This window comes from Diaphorina citri, unplaced genomic scaffold (assembly GCF_000475195.1).
Source record: "Diaphorina citri unplaced genomic scaffold, Diaci psyllid genome assembly version 1.1 scaffold277, whole genome shotgun sequence".
NCBI lineage: Eukaryota > Metazoa > Arthropoda > Insecta > Hemiptera > Psyllidae > Diaphorina > Diaphorina citri.
In genome coordinates, this window is record NW_007377713.1 from 91,699 (window position 1) to 109,128 (window position 17,430).

The following is a 17,430-nucleotide window of genomic DNA, read 5'->3' on the forward strand; positions in this document are numbered from 1 at the left end:
GTACTCGGTGAAGAAGTCGAAATCCTGATAGGGCGGGAGAGTGAATCATCAGTAGAAAATAGTCAAGCCTGTGTGCTGATTTTTATACCCACCAATAACACCCGGACAAACCTTGGTCTTAAGCTCTTTCAGTTACACAAGCTCAGACTGTCTGAACGTGGGTGAAGGGCCTGATGCGAGACGAGACGAGACATTTATCGTTTCATCTTGACATTTTAAAAATTCTGTGTGTCTGTCTGTAAACAAAATATCTCGAGAACGGTAAGAGCTAGAGACTTGAAATTTGGTGTGTATCTTTTAAATGTGACAAGAATGCGACACGAAACTTTTTGTTAGGACCGGTGCAACGCTTGGCGGCATTTTACCACTTTTTCTCGGTTTTCGGTGTAATTTAACAATATCTCGGGAACGGTATAAGCTAAAGTCTTGAAATTTGGTATGTAGTTCACAAATATGACAAGGATGCAATACAAAACGTTTGGTTAAAATAGGTACTGCGGTTGGCGGTATTTTGACAGCTTTTTGGCGTATGACAAGGATGCAATACAAAACGTTTGGTTAAAATAGGTACTGCGGTTGGCGGTATTTTGACAGCTTTTTGGCGTGTTTCGACCGCTCTTTGGCGGTTTTCAGCTATACTGACTGAACGGTTAGAGATATGTATTGTAAATGTTACAACAGAACACCCAAATAAGCACCATTCAACAGGATAAGGAAAGTCGTGTGATGTTCACACCAGATTTTTAATTTTACCATTTCTCTGAGCTGGGATGAATGACTGAACCTTAAAGTTTGCATCTTAATATTGTAAATGTTACAACAGAACACCCAAATAAGCACCATTCAATAGGATAAGGAAAGTCGTGTGATGTTCACACCATATTTTTAATTTTACCATTTCTCTGAGCTGGGATGAATGACTGAACCTTAAAGGTTGCATCTTAACATTCTTAACCCTTCACGACATGACGTTTTGTTTACTCACCTCAAGTTCTGATTACTGCGTGAATGTTCCGCTAGACGTGACTGATGGCGTCGACCGCTAGATGGCGTATCCATATGACGCGACCATTGTGACGCACGCGTCATGTGTTGCCGCGGCGGACGCAGGCCGCGCATCTGATAGTCACGCTCCATCTCATCGTAGTAGCTGAATAGAATAGAACAGAATAGATTGGAATGAAATGGAATTGGAATGAAATAGAATTGGAATGAAATGGTTAGAAGAGAATACTTACGTTAGAGAAGTACTCAAAATGGTCTGTTTTGCCACTCGTCTCCGTGGCCGAGTGGGTATCACACTAGGCTTGCACACCAAAGGTTCCAGGTTCGATTCGCGGGGGGATAAGTCCTTCCATGGGGACAGACAGACCTTCTGTGTTACTCAACTTGCCAGATCAGACAGCCTACAATGAAACTGGAGGACCTTTTGCGAGGTTGTTTTTGTACCTTATGAGTTAAAATTAACTTACCTGTGGATAATAGTCAAACTCAATGGGTGGGGGTACGGGGCGTGGCTTCACATAGGTCTGACGATGTACAGCGAACCCTAGCGGTGACATGATGCGGGGGGAGGGGGTGTGATGCGGGGATTGCTCCTCGAGCCGAGAGCGACCACCTGGGAGGACAAAGTGGATTGGTATATTGGACTTGGGAGGAACTTATGGGTTTAAATTAAATAGTATAGTATGCGGATGGTAAATTACCAACTAGTTGTTTTTCTTCTTCAGTGAATTATCAACCAAAGAACGCGTTAAAAACAAGGCTCTTACGGATCACAACAAAGGCCGGATCGGCTCTAAAATTTAATAAGAAAATTTCCTCTATGTGTTTGACATTTTTGACGAATTTTATACATAAAAACAGACAAACTATTTGATAGTTAGAGTGAAACAAATACAGAGACAAACTAAAGAAAAATCGTCAAACTATGGAATTGAATTTTCATTTTCGTTTGTTCGCCTGGTAGATGAGTTCTAAAAGGAGACAGCTCTAACTCTATAAATAGAACAGAATAGATTGGAATGAAATGGTTAGAAGAGAATACTTGCGTTAGAGAAGTACTCAAAATGGTTTGTTTTGCCACTCGTCTTCGTGGCCGAGAGGGTATCACACTAGGCTTACACGTCGGAGGTTCCAGGTTCGATTCACGGGGTATCATTACCAGTGTAAAATAATGATACTAGTAGATGAAAATTAATTCTAAAGGAGGCACTTGGTATTGCTGTGATATCCACAAAAGTTGTGAAGAAGCTCTATTTTACCACAAAGATTCGTGATTTGATTGGTTTGTTTTGGCTCATAAATATCACATTTTTTCCCCTCCTTAAGCTGTCTAATAGATGGAACTGTAAGAACGGAGGTCCTAAATCGAAGAGAGCAGGATGACAAAATACGGGAAAGCCAGTCGTTCCAATAACGAACGCCATACATTTGTTTAAGATAAAGTTCTCCCCGGGCGGGAATCCGCGACCTAACACTTACAGGCGTGCTACCGTCAAATCTAACTTGTAGACTGGGGGCACGGTTGGCCCAGTGGTAACGCGCTCGCTTGCCATGCAGAAGGTCCCGGGTTCGAATCCCACCATCGACAAAAATTTGTACTCATTCATAGAACAGAATAGATTGGAATGAAATGGTTAGAAGAGAATACTTGCGTTAGAGAAGTACTCAAAATGGTTTGTTTTGCCACTCGTCTCCGTGGCCGAGTGGGTATCACACTAGGCTTGCACACCGGAGGTTCCAGGTTCGATTCGCGGGGGGATAAGTCCTTCCATGGGGACAGACAGACCGACCGACAGACGACACTGAAGCGAATACAATAGTCCGTCCCTTATACCTTTTTTTATTACTATCGTAATAATAAAGGAAGGACGGACTAAAAACGAAATAACTGGCTTAAGGGATGAATCATTGGATTTGACCCACACAAACATTCAAACTGTGATCTTTAGTTAAAACCATCTAAAAAGATTCCTGCCAGCCTAGTTGGCTTGGAAGGTAGCATATGACGGACTAAAAACGAAATAACTGGCTTAAGGGATGAATCATTGGATTTGACCCACACAAACATTCAAACTGTGATCTTTAGTTAAAAGTTAAAACCATCTAAAAAGGTTCCTGCCAGCCTAGTTGGCTTGGAAGGTAGCATATGATCGTGTGTTACTCACCCACACTCGGTATCAGAGTGGGCAGCGCGGCCATTCATACCATCTGTGCCGCCCAGTGCATAATCAGCTGATCTGGTGGAGGTTCGGATGTGACGTCTAAATGAAGCAGGACGGGCAGAGAGTGATCTGGCGGGCATGCGACCGCTGTGAACATAAGTACATAGAAATGAACATAGGTACATAAGAAAGGACGTCTAAATGAAGCAGGACGGGCAGAGAGTGATCTGGCGGGCATGCGACCGCTGTGAACATAAGTACATAGAAATGAACATAGGTAAATAGAAATGAACATAGGTACATAGGAATGAACATAAGTACATAGGAATGAACATAGGTACATAGGAATGAACATAGGTAGGTACATAGGTACAAAGAAGCAATATTGTCAAAAGGAGGGGTTGAAGAAGCACGAAACGAAGTTTCTTCTTCATGAACGTTTTTATAGCAATGGTTCACTAATGTTTTTTCTTGGCAAGCCTGGTTCTTTAACTAGTAGGTATGTCTTTGTTCTCTAACTAGTAGGTATGTCTTTGTTCTCTAACTAAGAAGCAATATTGTCAAAAGGAGGGGTTGAAGAAGCCCGAAACGAAGTTTCTTCTTCATGAACGTTTTTATAGCAATGGTTCACTAATGTTTTTCTCTTGGCAAGCCTGGTTCTTTAACTAGTAGGTATGTCTTTGTTCTCTAACTAGTACCTATGTCTTTGTTCTCTAACTAGTACCTATCTACCTATGTCTTTCACTTTTTTTTCGGCATATACGGTACAAACTAGCAAAATGGTGAAAAAATACGGATTTCCCGATTTTTACCCGGAACAAAGGCATGCACAAATATACCAATGAAGCAATTCGAAATAAAAACATCCTTGTACCTATCCTTGGGTAAAACTGCTTTACCCAAGGATAGGTACTAAATTACTAATAATCCGTTTTTGAATCCGTGTTACTAAAAATCACATGCTAAAAGGCTGAAAAAATACCTACTTGACGCGGGTTTTTGTGTTTTTCGTACGTACCTACCTATCTTTTTAAACTTTTTTTTTTTTGTAATTTTTTCTGTTTACTAGTCAGTTCCCGTATTTTCCATAGATTTGGAAAAAAACCGGAACAAGGGTGTGTTCCGGCGGAACATTTGATTTTTGACAAAAATACGGATTGTTCCGGGAAATAACGTACGGTTGGCAACCCTACCCAGCACCTCAATGGGAAGTATTGTGTCTCTTCTCGCCCATCTGATGAGAGTGAGAGGCATACTACGGGATGGGTATGCTACGACACAGACCACATGCGTCTAATGTAGCAGTTGTTTCATCGCTACGAAATAAAAAAAAAAAAAAACGAAAGCCCAATGGGGAAAAGTGAGAAGTTTTTTCTCCCCGCAAAAAAAAAAAAAAAAAAAAAAAAAAAAAAACGAAATAACTGGCTTAAGGGATGAATCATAGGATTTGACCCACACAAACATTCAAACTGTGATCTTTAGTTAAAACCATCTAAAAAGGTTCCTGCCAACCTAGTTGGCTTGGAAGGTAGCACATCTGCCTTGCAAACGCTAGATCTAGATCGTGTGTTACTCACCCACACTCGGTATCAGAATGGGCAGCGCGGCCATTCATACCATCTGTGCCGCCCAGTGCATAATCAGCTGATCTGGTGGAGGTTCGGATGTGACGTCTAAATGAAGAAGGACGGGCAGAAAGTGATCTGGCGGGCATGCGACCGCTGGTGAACATAAGTACATAGAAATGAACATAGGTACAAAGGAATGAACATAGGTACATACGAATGAACATAGGTAGGTACATAGGTACACCTCCGGTATGGCGGACTTACCACGGCGCATGCGGTTACGATACTGTTGCGCTTGTAGTGAGTTCACTGCGGCATAGAATAGAGATAGGAATAAGGAGCGCGGTAATGCTCCACCCCGCTAAGTCAAAAGAGTTTGACAGCGTAGAGATAGCGGAATAGTAACACATGAAAACGGAAGATAGCGATTTGATGTAGGAATCGACATGTGCTTACACACTTACTCAAATGATATTTCGGTTGCACGGTTGCTTAGCAAATCAACAGATGAAACCCTATATGATAAGAAGCAATATTGTCAAAAGGAGGGGTTGAAGAAGCCCGAAACGAAGTTTCTTCTTCATGAACGTTTTTATAGCAATGGTTCACTAAAGTTTTTTCTTGGCAAACCTGGTTCTTTAACTAGTACATAAGTCTTTGTTCTCTAACTAGTACCTATGTCTTTGTCCTCTAACTAGTAGATACCTATGTCTTTGTTCTCTAACTAGTAGGTATGTCTTTATTCTCTAACTAGTACCTATGTCTTTGTTCTCTAACTAGTACCCATGTCTTTGTTCTCTAACTAGTACCTATGTCTTTGTTTTCTAACTAGTAGGTATGTCTTTATTCTCTAACTAGTACCTATGTGTTTGTTTTCTAACTAATACCTATGTCTTTGTTCTCTAACTAGTACCTATGTGTTTGTTCAGGACTTGGAGCAGTAGGCAAGTAGGTATGAAAGAAAACATTGTACGAGGTACCTATCTAGTACTTATGTCTTTGTTCTCTAACTAGTACCTATGTCTTTGTTCTCTAACTAGTACCTATGTCTTTGTTCTCTAACTAGTACCTACCTATGTGTTTGTTCAGGACTTGGAGCAGTAGGTAAGTAGGTATGAAAGAAAATATTGTACTAGGTACCTACGGGTAGGACATGCAGAAGTCAATGTCTTGAGTTGACTACCTGATTGCCAGGATACTATCCAAATCACTCAACAGTAAAATCAGTCCATTCGACTGTAGAGCCTGTGAAGATCTACAATTCTGACCCAGCAAAACTAGTTGTTGAATACCTGATTGCCAGGATACTATCCAAATCACTCAACAATAAAATTAGTCCACTCGACTGTAGAGCCTGTGAAGATCTACAATTTATTCTAACCCAGCAGAACTAGTTAAAACTTGAAACTCACTTCCTTCGTTCAGTTACTTACTCATAGGACCGAATACTTTTGGTTCTTCGGCTGAACTCGGGTGGTTTCCGAGGCCGGGTGCATGCATAGCAGCACACCTTCCAGTAGAGGAACCGAAAGCTATGGGCCATGATGTCACCTATGTTGGAGAGACAGAGGAGCATGAGGGGGATGCCTACGATGGCGTAGAATATGGTGGCTACCTTCCCTAAGGTAGTCTTCGGCGCGATATGACCATAGCCTGGAACAGAAGAGAGAATTTCTTTAAAGGGACTCCCACGGTCGTGGCTACCTTCCCTAAGGTAGTCTTCGGCGCGATATGACCATAGCCTGGAACAGAAGAGAGAATTTCTTTAAAGGGACTCCCACGGTTATTCCGAAGAACCCTCGTGGTTTAGTGAACTGTGGACCTCACTTAAGAGAAGTCTGGCTAGGGGACGTTAAACAGAGAGAAGACTAGCGTCTGGCTGTGAGACTATAAACAGGAAGGAGAACAGCTAACCCTAACCAGCCTAGCAAGCTGGCAGTTCTTCAAAGGGTTCTCTCTGCTTTTAAAGACCAAGCACAAGTCCTCACGATGGTTGACTGCGGTTCAGGACGAGCCAGCCAATTTGACATGGCTAGAGCTAGAGACCATCACCCCGGTGTATAGCAGATAAGAAAAGATATCTTTTCTTTATTCTGCTATCGCCATTCGGCGAAAGCTAAAGCCGCTACAACAACAACTTAAGAGAAGAGCCATCATAGGGTAGGTACTCTCCGATTGTTTACAAATCTAAATGAGAGAATGCCCTTTAAGATGTGTTCAACTCAATTGTGAAATTTCAACAAACTCAGACAAACCGTTCGAGAGTTAAGTTGAAACAAACAAACAGACAGACATTCTAAATGCAAATTCATTGCGTTAAAACTTGGCACCGTAGCGTTCCTTCTAATGGAGAAGTTGCAATTGGGAAAATATTATTAATAAAAGGTCGATTCCTACATAAAAAGTTGTGAAAAATCCAAATCTAAGGTCAAAACTCCAAAAAAGTAACTTTAAAAGATCGAAAATTCAATTTTTAATTGGGGTTCTAATGAAAAAGTTCGAAGAGTTGTGACGTCAGATTTCCCGTCAAAATGCGCAGAAACGCTTGCGCACAAACAAACGAAGCGGAAGTCGTGAATTATGACGTCATCGCCTACGGGAGCGTATGCCGTGACGTCAAAGTTCACGATTTACCGGTATTTTTTAAATCGATTTATCTCGGTATCTAGAAGTCGTAGAAGAAAAGGAAAAATTCCGTTGGTCCTCATTTTTCCTACTCTATGACTTTAAATTTTTAAAACATCACCCAAGTAAGCGCAACTTATCTATTCTGACGTTTTGGTCACTCCCGTCCTGAGTCGGTTCAGAGTCTTCCAAACAGGGTATTGTAGTTGGTGTCCATCCGCAAGTTCTTCCTGTAGGTTTGGGTAAGGCGCCTGCCTTACAAGTCGCTAGGTTGCTGGTTCCATTCCCGCCCGGGACGGATTTTATCCTAAACAGATAGGTTCGTTCGAGACGGTCTCTATTACCTATTGATCTTAGCTTCCGAAGCCTTTTATTTGAAAACACAGTTGTTGCCTTTAGCTAGAAATGTTGTATCGAAGACAGAATCCTGGGCTTGGCGGTCTGGTCGGTTAATGGCTGGCTTTCTCCTATCCTGGCTGGAATGGCTGGCTTTATCCTGTCTTCCTCTTTTCTTCGAATTCGGGACGATAAGACCTTAGCTGCTACAGTCCCCTCTATCAAACCTCTTCGAAAAAAAAAAATATCAATTTCAAACAAAGTGGCGCTAGGCCGTGGGTTCGATTCCCGTCCGGGGCACCCGATTTCTGAATGGTTTTATGAATTTTTAAAGTCAATAATGGATAAATAAGATAAGATACCTACCCATCGAATTTACTTAGAAGTTGTTAAAAGTAAAAGTTTCGTAAAAAAGCAGAAATAATGTTTCAAAGTTTCTGTAAAAATCATCCTACCCAGGAAATTATTCATACCTTTGGTCAACAACAATAAATACTTTGGTCACGTGGGTGGTAAGGTTTTTACCTCTTAAGCTATGTCCATACTTAGTCGACGCCGTGGATCGACCCGATCAATGGTTGATCTATGTCGAGTGTCGACTGAATCCATACAATAGTACAATACCTCGATAACGTACATTCTATGTTGTCGAGGCAGTGTACGGTTTCAGTCGACATCGATCGAGTCGATTGACGGCGTCGACTATATGTGTGGACAGAGCTTTAGGTTCCAAATCGGAAATAATCGACCCGATCAATGGTTGATCTATGTCGAGTGTCGACTGAATCCGTACACTACCTTGACAACGTAGATTCATAAGCTGTGTGTACACATTCGATAGATGCTGTCGATAGACGAGTTGAATCTATGTTGTCGAGGAAGTGGACGGTTTCAGTCGACATCGATCGGGTCGATTGACGGCGTCGACTAAGTGTGCACACAGCTTTAGGTTCCAAATCGGAAATAATGGGGGGATGGGGGCGTTATGGTGTACAGTAGGGGACAGAATGAAGATTTCAATGACAAAATACAAGGGTGGGAGGTATATTGCATGCATTACACGGATTATGGATTATACATACTTGAAGTCAAATTCCGACTCTAAGATCGGTAAATCGGTAAGATCAGTTCTAATCTCATTCATTCTACAAGAATCGCTCCGCTGTGGAACACCATGAATCCGCGAGAACAGTGATCTCAATTTATTTATTTTTATCTCAGTTGCTTTTTTTTAAATTTATTTTATTTATTTATTTTTTAGTTTTAAGATTTTTTCCGACGCACTATGAAAACATGTAAGTACCTAAACGTTTTTTTTTTTCATTTATTTTTACTAGTGAATTATTATTATTATTATATCAAAAAAGGCATTCGTATATGCAGTTCATAGGTAAACTTATATCTAGGTCCTATTTAGGGTAATAAGCATGTAGATAGGAACTTTGGGAAGTGCAACTAAATTTCTAGCGCTTATAAGGCAGGCGGGCTACCCACCCATCCACCCAACTAGGCTGTGGGTAAAGGCTAGGTAGATATTTTTCCAATTATTTTTCGGTCCAAATTGGACTTTTGGGAATCTTGTAGCAGTCTTTTTTCCGAGTGAGGTCTTTAGTTCACTGAACCATAGGAACAAATCATGTTAGTGGATATCAATACCTACCATGGCTCATGGCATAATGTTATTGTAATGCGTGACATCACCGGTAAATCAAGCACGACTGATGAGACCTTAAAACAGTTATACATAGATTTTTTTAATCAAATATACATTAATAACTAGATAGTACATTAGAGCGATTTCGATTTTTCGATCAAGACAGGTCGTATTAATCTAACGGTGCGAGGACTAAGGATCTATATTGCCAATTCAATTAGTAATCACCTAATTGGCAAATCATAGGTAAACGAAGTATAACCTGGATTATAAAGTAATTAACACGCTTTGATCTGTTACGCATTGGTCCCATAATCTTCCTGATTCCATAGATTTCGGTTTTTACAGCAGAATCTGTTACAAATTGTTTACCTACTTTGTACAAATTTAGGTCATGCTTCAAAATCATCAAGTTTCGTTATCCACACCTACCTATCTAAACGGGATTTATGTTGTTCAATGCAAATTTCTGAAAAAGATTGGTGTTATTTACAGACGTAAAACAAACACTCTTTTTGTTTCAAATCTTCAAACCTGATAAAATCGTTAATCTACTTATTTACTACTTACCAACATTTTGATGTGAAATTGTTTATGAGAATTCAGTCGAATCGAAGATATCTGTAGAATTTGGTGATAGGTACCTACTAGCAGGCTGATGGCGTCGACCGCTAGATGGCGTATCCATATGACGCGACCATTGTGACGCACGCGTCATGTGTTGCCGCGGCGGACGCAGGCCGCGCATCTGATAGTCACGCTCCATCTCATCGTAGTAGCTGAATAGTATAGAACAGAAAATATTAATGGCATGTACTGTGATGGGACTTGGTAGACCTGTGCATGAGCCCTACACTTGAATTTAGACCACGCTACGCCACTGCCTACTAGTATTTAGAATAGGTAAATTGGGGAGTTCACTTTAGGTAATCTTAGAAATCCCCAATACATACCAGAGAATCTTTGGATATCGCAACACGTAGATATTAGAGTACCTCTATACATACATATTACATTCTTTATTCTTTATCGTGTCGTACATATCTACAACATACAAGGTATTCAAAGTTAGGCATAATAACTTGGTGACTTAAAGTTAATTGAGTAATTGTGGGATTTTTTTTTCACATTTTCTCACACAAATGAGCTCTGATCTCGAAATTTGTCGCGACGACGTATGAACTCAAAGCGAGAAAGTTTTAGATAACACTTCAGTCGTCACTTCAGACCGGTTTTAGCGTCACCTATGTTAAGCTACGCCGAGAAAGGCCAATAAATGGATGGGTGACTTAAACATTTTATTGGGAATAAAGGGAGAACGGGCTCTAGTCTTGATTTTAAATCATTACGTGAAAGTAAAATCAAAAAATCAAATCAAGAATGATAATAAACTGAATATTAAACAAATTAGGTAGGTACAGAGGTATTCTTTCTTTAACCACGATCGAATAAACTACGGGCTAAAAAATTCCCGGAGGGACGGGCCCAGCTTGTTTAATTTCTTTTCAAGTGGTTTGATATAGGGAACTGTAATAAAATTGCTAAGACTTTATCGTCTTGAAAGCGAAGGGAGAAGAAAGACTGGACAGAAGAAAGCCAGCTGCTCCGAGAAGATTCATTCTGTTTAGGATAAAATTCACCCCAGGCGGGAATCGAACCCGCGACCAAGTGCGTACAAGGCAGACGCGCTACCTTCAAATCTAACTAGGATGGCGGTTAGACACATAGGGTAGTTGTACCTTGAACCCCAAAAAGGTGGTGTCGGAAAATTGGGTATATCTCTTAATTAAAAATTAGTAAAACAATCATTACTAATTGTATAGATAGCCAAGAAAATTTCCTTTCTAAATCAATTAAAATCATGCCAATAACATTAATAGAAAAAATTAAAAAAATCAAAAAGTGATTTTGGGGGCCAAGGTACAACCAGGCACCCTATGTGTTTGTTCTCTAACTAGTACCTATGTGTTTGTTCTCTAACTAGTACCTATGTGTTTGTTCTCTAACTAGTACCTATGTGTTTGTTCTCTAACTAGTGCCTATGTGTTTGTTCTCTAACTAGTACCTATGTGTTTGTTCTTTAACTAGTAGGTATGTCTTTGTTCTCTAACTAGTAGGTATGTCTTTTATGTCCTTTTGACCTTTAAACCTTCATCCAATAATTTCTTCGCACAACGCAGCAATTTACCAATGACCCGTAAATCCGGGGTGTAATATAGAAGTAGATATTCCATGTGATCCATTATCCAGTACTGGGAAGGGAGTTCCAATAGGTAGGTGCTCAATAGGCCATATCTTTTGAGATAAAAATCTAATGAGCAAAATAAGGAACGTAAATGTTGTCCAGCCAGTCTAGTTAGATTGGAGGGTAAGGCGCCTGCCTTACTAGTCGCTAGGTCGCGGGTTCCATTCCCGCCCGGGGCGGATTTTATCCTAAACAGATAGGTTCGTTCTCGGAATGACTGGCTTTCTCCTATCCTGGCTGGAATGGCTGGCTTTCTCCTATCCTGGCTGGAATGGCTGGCTTTATCCTGTCTTCCTCTTTTCTTCGAATTCGGGACGATAGGACCTTAGCAGCTACAGTCCCCTCTATTAAACATCTTCGAAAATAAAAATATCAATTTCAAACAAAGTGTTGCCAAATCCATCAATTTCAAACAAAGTGTTGCCAAATCTATCAATTTCAAACAAAGTGTTGCCAAATGTATCAATTTCAAACAAAGTGTTGCCAAATCTATCAATTTCAAAAAAGTGTTGCCAAATCTGTCTTTCTCCTATCCTGTCTTCCTTCTCTCTTCGATTTCGGGACGATAAGACCTTAGCAGTTACAGTTCCCTCTATCAAACCTCTTCGAAAAAAAAAATATCAATTTCAAACAAAGTGTTGCCAAATCCATCAATTTCAAACAAAGTGTTGCCAAATCTATCAATTTCAAACAAAATGTTGCCAAATCTATCAATTTCAAACAAAGTGTTGCCAAATCTATCAATTTCAAACAAAGTGTTGCCAAATTTAGATATCAATTTCAAACAAAGTGTTGTCAAATCCGAAGATCCCAGGTTAAAAGCACGGAAATGAAGATTGTGAAGACGATGGGGAAGTTGTTGCTGATTTCATGCTCATATAGTTCCAAGTCTGAGTGTAGGAATTTTGCAAGGTTCTCCGAGGTCACCTTACAGCAGGGGTTCCCAAACTTTTGAGCACTGCGTACCACCTAACACCTCAGGGTTCTTTTGGCGTACCTCCAAACATCAATTTTGTGTGGTTCGACGATGGGGAAGTTGTTGCTGATTTCATGCTCATATAGTTCCAAGTCTGAGTGTAGGAATTTTGCAAGGTTCTCCGAGGTCACCTTATACCCTATAGCAGGGGTTCCCAAACTTTTGAGCACTGCGTACCACCTAACACCTCAGGGTTCTTTTGGCTTACCTCCAAACATCAATTTTGTGTGGTTCGTATGGTGGCTACCTTCCCTAAGGTAGTCTTCGGCGCGATATGACCATAGCCTGGAACAGAAGAGAGAATTTCTTTAAAGGGACTCCCAGGGTTATCCCGAAGAACCCTCGTGGTTTAGTGAACTGTGGACCTCACTTCAGAGAAGTCTGGCTAGGGGATGTTAAACAGAGAGAAGACTAGCGTCTGGCTGTGAAACTATAAACAGGAAGGAGAACAGCTAACCCTAACCAGCCTAGCAAGCTGGCAGTTCCTCAAAGGGTTCTCTCTGCTTTTAAAGACCAAGTACAAGTCCTCACGATGGTTGACTGCGGTTCAGGACGAGCCAGCCAATTTGACATGGCTAGAGCTAGAGACCATCACCCCGGTGTATAGCAGATAAAAAAAGATATCTTTTCTTTATTCTGCTATCGCCATTCGGCGAAAGCTAAAGCCGCTACAACAACAACAACAACAACAACAACTTAAGAGAAGAGCCATCATAGGGTAGGTACTCTCCGATTGTTTACAAATTAATCTAAATGAGAGAATGCCCTTTATGATGTGTTCAACTCAATTGTGAAATTTCAACAAACTCAGACAAACCGTTCGAGAGTTAAGTTGAAACAAACAGACAGACAGACATTCATTCATTTTTTGGTGCACTGAGTGTAGATCATCTCTCTCCCAACTAGGGCTGTCAGATTTGTTTTTCGAATTTACGAGACAAATCATAAAAAATCTGAAAGGTCGTGTGAACATCACACGAATGGCTGAAACTTTGGATTTAGGCTCTAGGGACCTCAAAACGTGTTTTGACACTAAAAACTGACCATCGAAATTTTGACTCGATAACATTACTTTCCTTCCTATAGGATAAGGAAAGTAAAATGGGGTTTTCAAATCACTTCGCGTACCACAGATTGGGAACCTCTGGTCTATAGATTAGTAGAATATATATTACATATTGAGGAAGGAAGACCAAGATGACATACAGGGCGCGGGTGGATGAGAATATTGGCCAAGAGTGTATGACCCAACAAGACGAGATGTCATATCCTTGAAATTAATGAATCATACTGTACCAGAAGCCATGTCAGATTTGTTTTTCGAATTTACGAGACAAATCATAAAAAAATGGGGTTTTCAAATCACTTCGCGTACCACAGATTGAGAACCTCTGGTGTATAGATTAGTAGAATATATATTACATATGGAGGAAGGAAGACCAAGATGACATACAGGGTGTGGGTGGAAGAGAATATTGGCCAAGAGTGTATGGCCCAACAAGACGAGATGTCATATCCTTGAAATCAATGAATCATACTGTACCAGTTTTTGAAAATATGTTTTTTGTGGTCTGAGGGGGAAAGGTACCTAAATGACAGAGAGACATTGCATGACAGTAGGTAAACAGGGAATTTCCAAATTCGCAAAAATAATAATATGTAAATATCTATCACACTCACACTGCAACTTTTAGTTACGAGATTTGGTGTCCAAAGTCATCGACTATAATTATGTCTGATACTAACTCTGATCTGACTTCATTTCACATAATCTTCGATTTTGGACGACGCGACGATAAAATCGAAATTTATATAGCGTCAAATTCTGCGAAAAGTTCCTTCAGAAAATTTCTTTCTAGGGCTGCTCCTCAGATTAGAGACCTATACGGGCTCTATGCCATACTGTCTGGTATTCACTTTGGTCAGTAGATCAGTATGTACGAGTCAAGTTCATTGAGTAGGAGGAATCCTTAATGCTTAATGCAAGTCACCATTGTCAATATAAAATTTACATTAATATTAAAGTTCATAGGTAATATTAATGTTATCACGGAAGTTCAGGTAGCAAATAAGATTTGACCTCCTCCCAACAAACCATTCAGATCGCATAATTTTGATAAGAACAATAATAAATATTATTCCTGTTTTCCAATATTATTGGAATTTTTGTCTCACTTTTTTCCTCCCTTGGACTCTTGCACCCCTAGGATCGGGTCTCGTAAATCCGCCCCTGCAATACATCTAGAGTACACAATGAATGACATACCTATCACACATCACCCATTGAAACCAAACGATACTACAGATTACTACAATAGTTTCCTACACTCGGACAGTATAGTAGTAAGAATAGTATATAAATCACCCTTGGTCAACAACAATAAATACTTTGGTCACGTGGGTGGTAAGGTTTTTACCTCTTAAGCTATGTCCACACTTAGTCGACGCCGTCGATCGACCCGATCAATGGTTGATCTATGTCGAGTGTCGACTGAATCCATACAATACCTCGACAACGTAGATTCTATGTTGTCGAGGCAGTGTGCGGTTTCAGGCGACATCGATCGGGTCGATTGACGGCGTCGACTATGTGTGTGGACAGAGCTTTAGCCAAATCAGCTGATATATAACCTTCGATTTGAAAAGTGTCTTTCGTTTTGGTCCTAAACCCTCCTTCTATGTTATTCTTATTCTGAGGCTGTGTGTAATAGACGAGTTGAATCTATGTTGTCGAGGCGACCTTGAAGTGTTGAGACCAAACCATGCGGAACTTTGACCTATCAGGGAAGACCCAGAATTTAAAGTTTGATCAGTGTCGACGCGTAGCTAGTGACGTAGTGACCATAGCATAATGAATGCACCAGCTCTCAATGGATTACTAGTCCCTTTTATGTGTTGAACATGTTTACCAAATAATAAACTGAATATTAAACAAATTAGGTAGGTACAGATTTTCTTTAATCACGATCGAATAAACTACGGGCTAAAAAATTCCCGGAGGAACGGACGCGAATATTCAAAACTCGCATTTCGTTTTCGCAAGCTAATTGGATCAATCAGTCAATCAATCGCAATTTGATTTTGTCTGTTGAGTCTTTTTCATGTTTTTGAGTTTTTCACACAAAAGTCACAAAACACAAGTGGGTGAAAGATCGATTTTCTTGAGATCGATTCTTTAGGTGAGATCGATCTGATGGATCGATTTTTAGCCTTTCGATTCGAATCGATTCAAAAGATCGATCTTTTACTCGAGATCGAACATCACTATTCCAGCCCAGTCTCCGAGAAAGATCGAGACACCTTTTTAATTTCTTTTCAAGTGGTTTGATATAGGGAAGTGCAATAAAATTGCTAAGACTTTATCGTCTTGAAAGCGAAGGGAGAAGAAAGACTGGACAGAAGAAAGCCAGCTGCTCCGAGAAGATTCATTCTGTTTAGGATAAAATTCACCCCAAGCGGGAATCGAACCCGCGACCAAGTGCGTACAAGGCAGACGCGCTACCTTCAAATCTAACTAGGTAGGATGGCGGCTAGACACTTTAATCCTTGCCTTCATGTAATTTTTTGACTGTGTGAGAGTAAAGGGACTTTTCAGCTATTTTGCTGGCAGTCTAAAACAAGATCGGTCTATTAATATCTATTTCATTCTAACATGAGATTATAAGCCGGGGATTAAGTTAGTTGAGTTTCTGATCTGACTAATATACAAGTTGACTTTGATATCCACCAGGCAGGGGGAAACCCCATTCAGTGGACGTCCTCTGTGACAATTGACGAGTCGATCTGATGGATCGATTTTTAGCCTTTCGATTCGAATCGATTCAAAAGATCGATCTTTTACTCGAGATCGAACATCACTATTCCAGACCAGTCTCCGAGAAAGATCGAGACACTTTTTTAATTTCTTTTCAAGTGGTTTGATATAGGGAAGTGTAATAAAATTGCTAAGACTTTATCGTCTTGAAAGCGAAGGGAGAAGAAAGACTGGACAGAAGAAAGCCAGCTGCTCCGAGAAGATTCATTCTGTTTAGGATAAAATTCACCCCAGGCGGGAATCGAACCCGCGACCAAGTGCGTACAAGGCAGGCGCGCTACCTTCAAATCTAACTAGGATGGCGGTTAGACACTTTAATCCTTGCCTTCATGTAATTTTTTGACTGTGAGAGTAAAGGGACTTTTCAGCTATTTTGCTGGCAGTATAAAACGAGATCGGTCTATTAATCTATTTCATTCTAACATGAGATTATAAGCCGGGGATTAAGTTAGTTGAGTTTCTGATCTGACTAATATACAAGTTGACTTTGATATCCACCAGGCAGGGGGAAACCCCATTCAGTGGATGTCCTCTATGACAAAGTCCATCATGAAAATATCAAATCACTAAAGTGAGAAGTCATTTTAAATTAGCAGTATAATGTTTCCGACTTTCCGAGTTCGTGCCACAGAGATAAATTTATGGTTCCGTCGTTCAGTGGTCTGTAGAGCTCCGAAAAAGAGACTCACGGGAACCTAAAAAGCCCAAAAACTGGAAGTCTGGGTTCAAATTGGGCGATGTCGAAGTTTTTTTAGGCGACTGAGTGTGGTATCAATAGGTATGGTCCTCTAGGTTCGAGGGAAAGAGAAATATTATTTAGGTATCAGAGTATTCAAAATCAAATTGATGCTTCTTGGTGTTCGGAGTTGGAGGATGTGAGTTTCTTGATCCGGAAAAGCACCAAATAGTAAAGAAATAAAAGGACTTGTGTAAGCGAAGTCTAACAAAATGACTAACCAGAGGATGCGCGAGGGAAGAGTAGAAGAACCTACCGCAGTCAACATGTAGGTACCTAGATTCGACAATCCCGAGTTCGTTGGTTCGA

General features: G+C 40.4%; 1 protein-coding gene across 1 annotated transcript in view; it reads right to left on the reverse strand.

Moving 5' to 3' along the window:
* The window catches only part of LOC103506966, a 47,602-nt gene that overhangs the window by 11,342 nt on the left and 18,830 nt on the right, over window positions 1–17,430 (reverse strand). The window contains exons 6-8 of the mRNA XM_026821932.1: window positions 6,178–6,388; window positions 3,171–3,314; window positions 986–1,150 (exon numbers count right to left, since the gene is read on the reverse strand). Of these exons, the coding sequence (XP_026677733.1) occupies window positions 986–1,150; window positions 3,171–3,314; window positions 6,178–6,388 (520 nt within the window). The remainder of the gene's footprint in view (window positions 1–985; window positions 1,151–3,170; window positions 3,315–6,177; window positions 6,389–17,430) is intronic.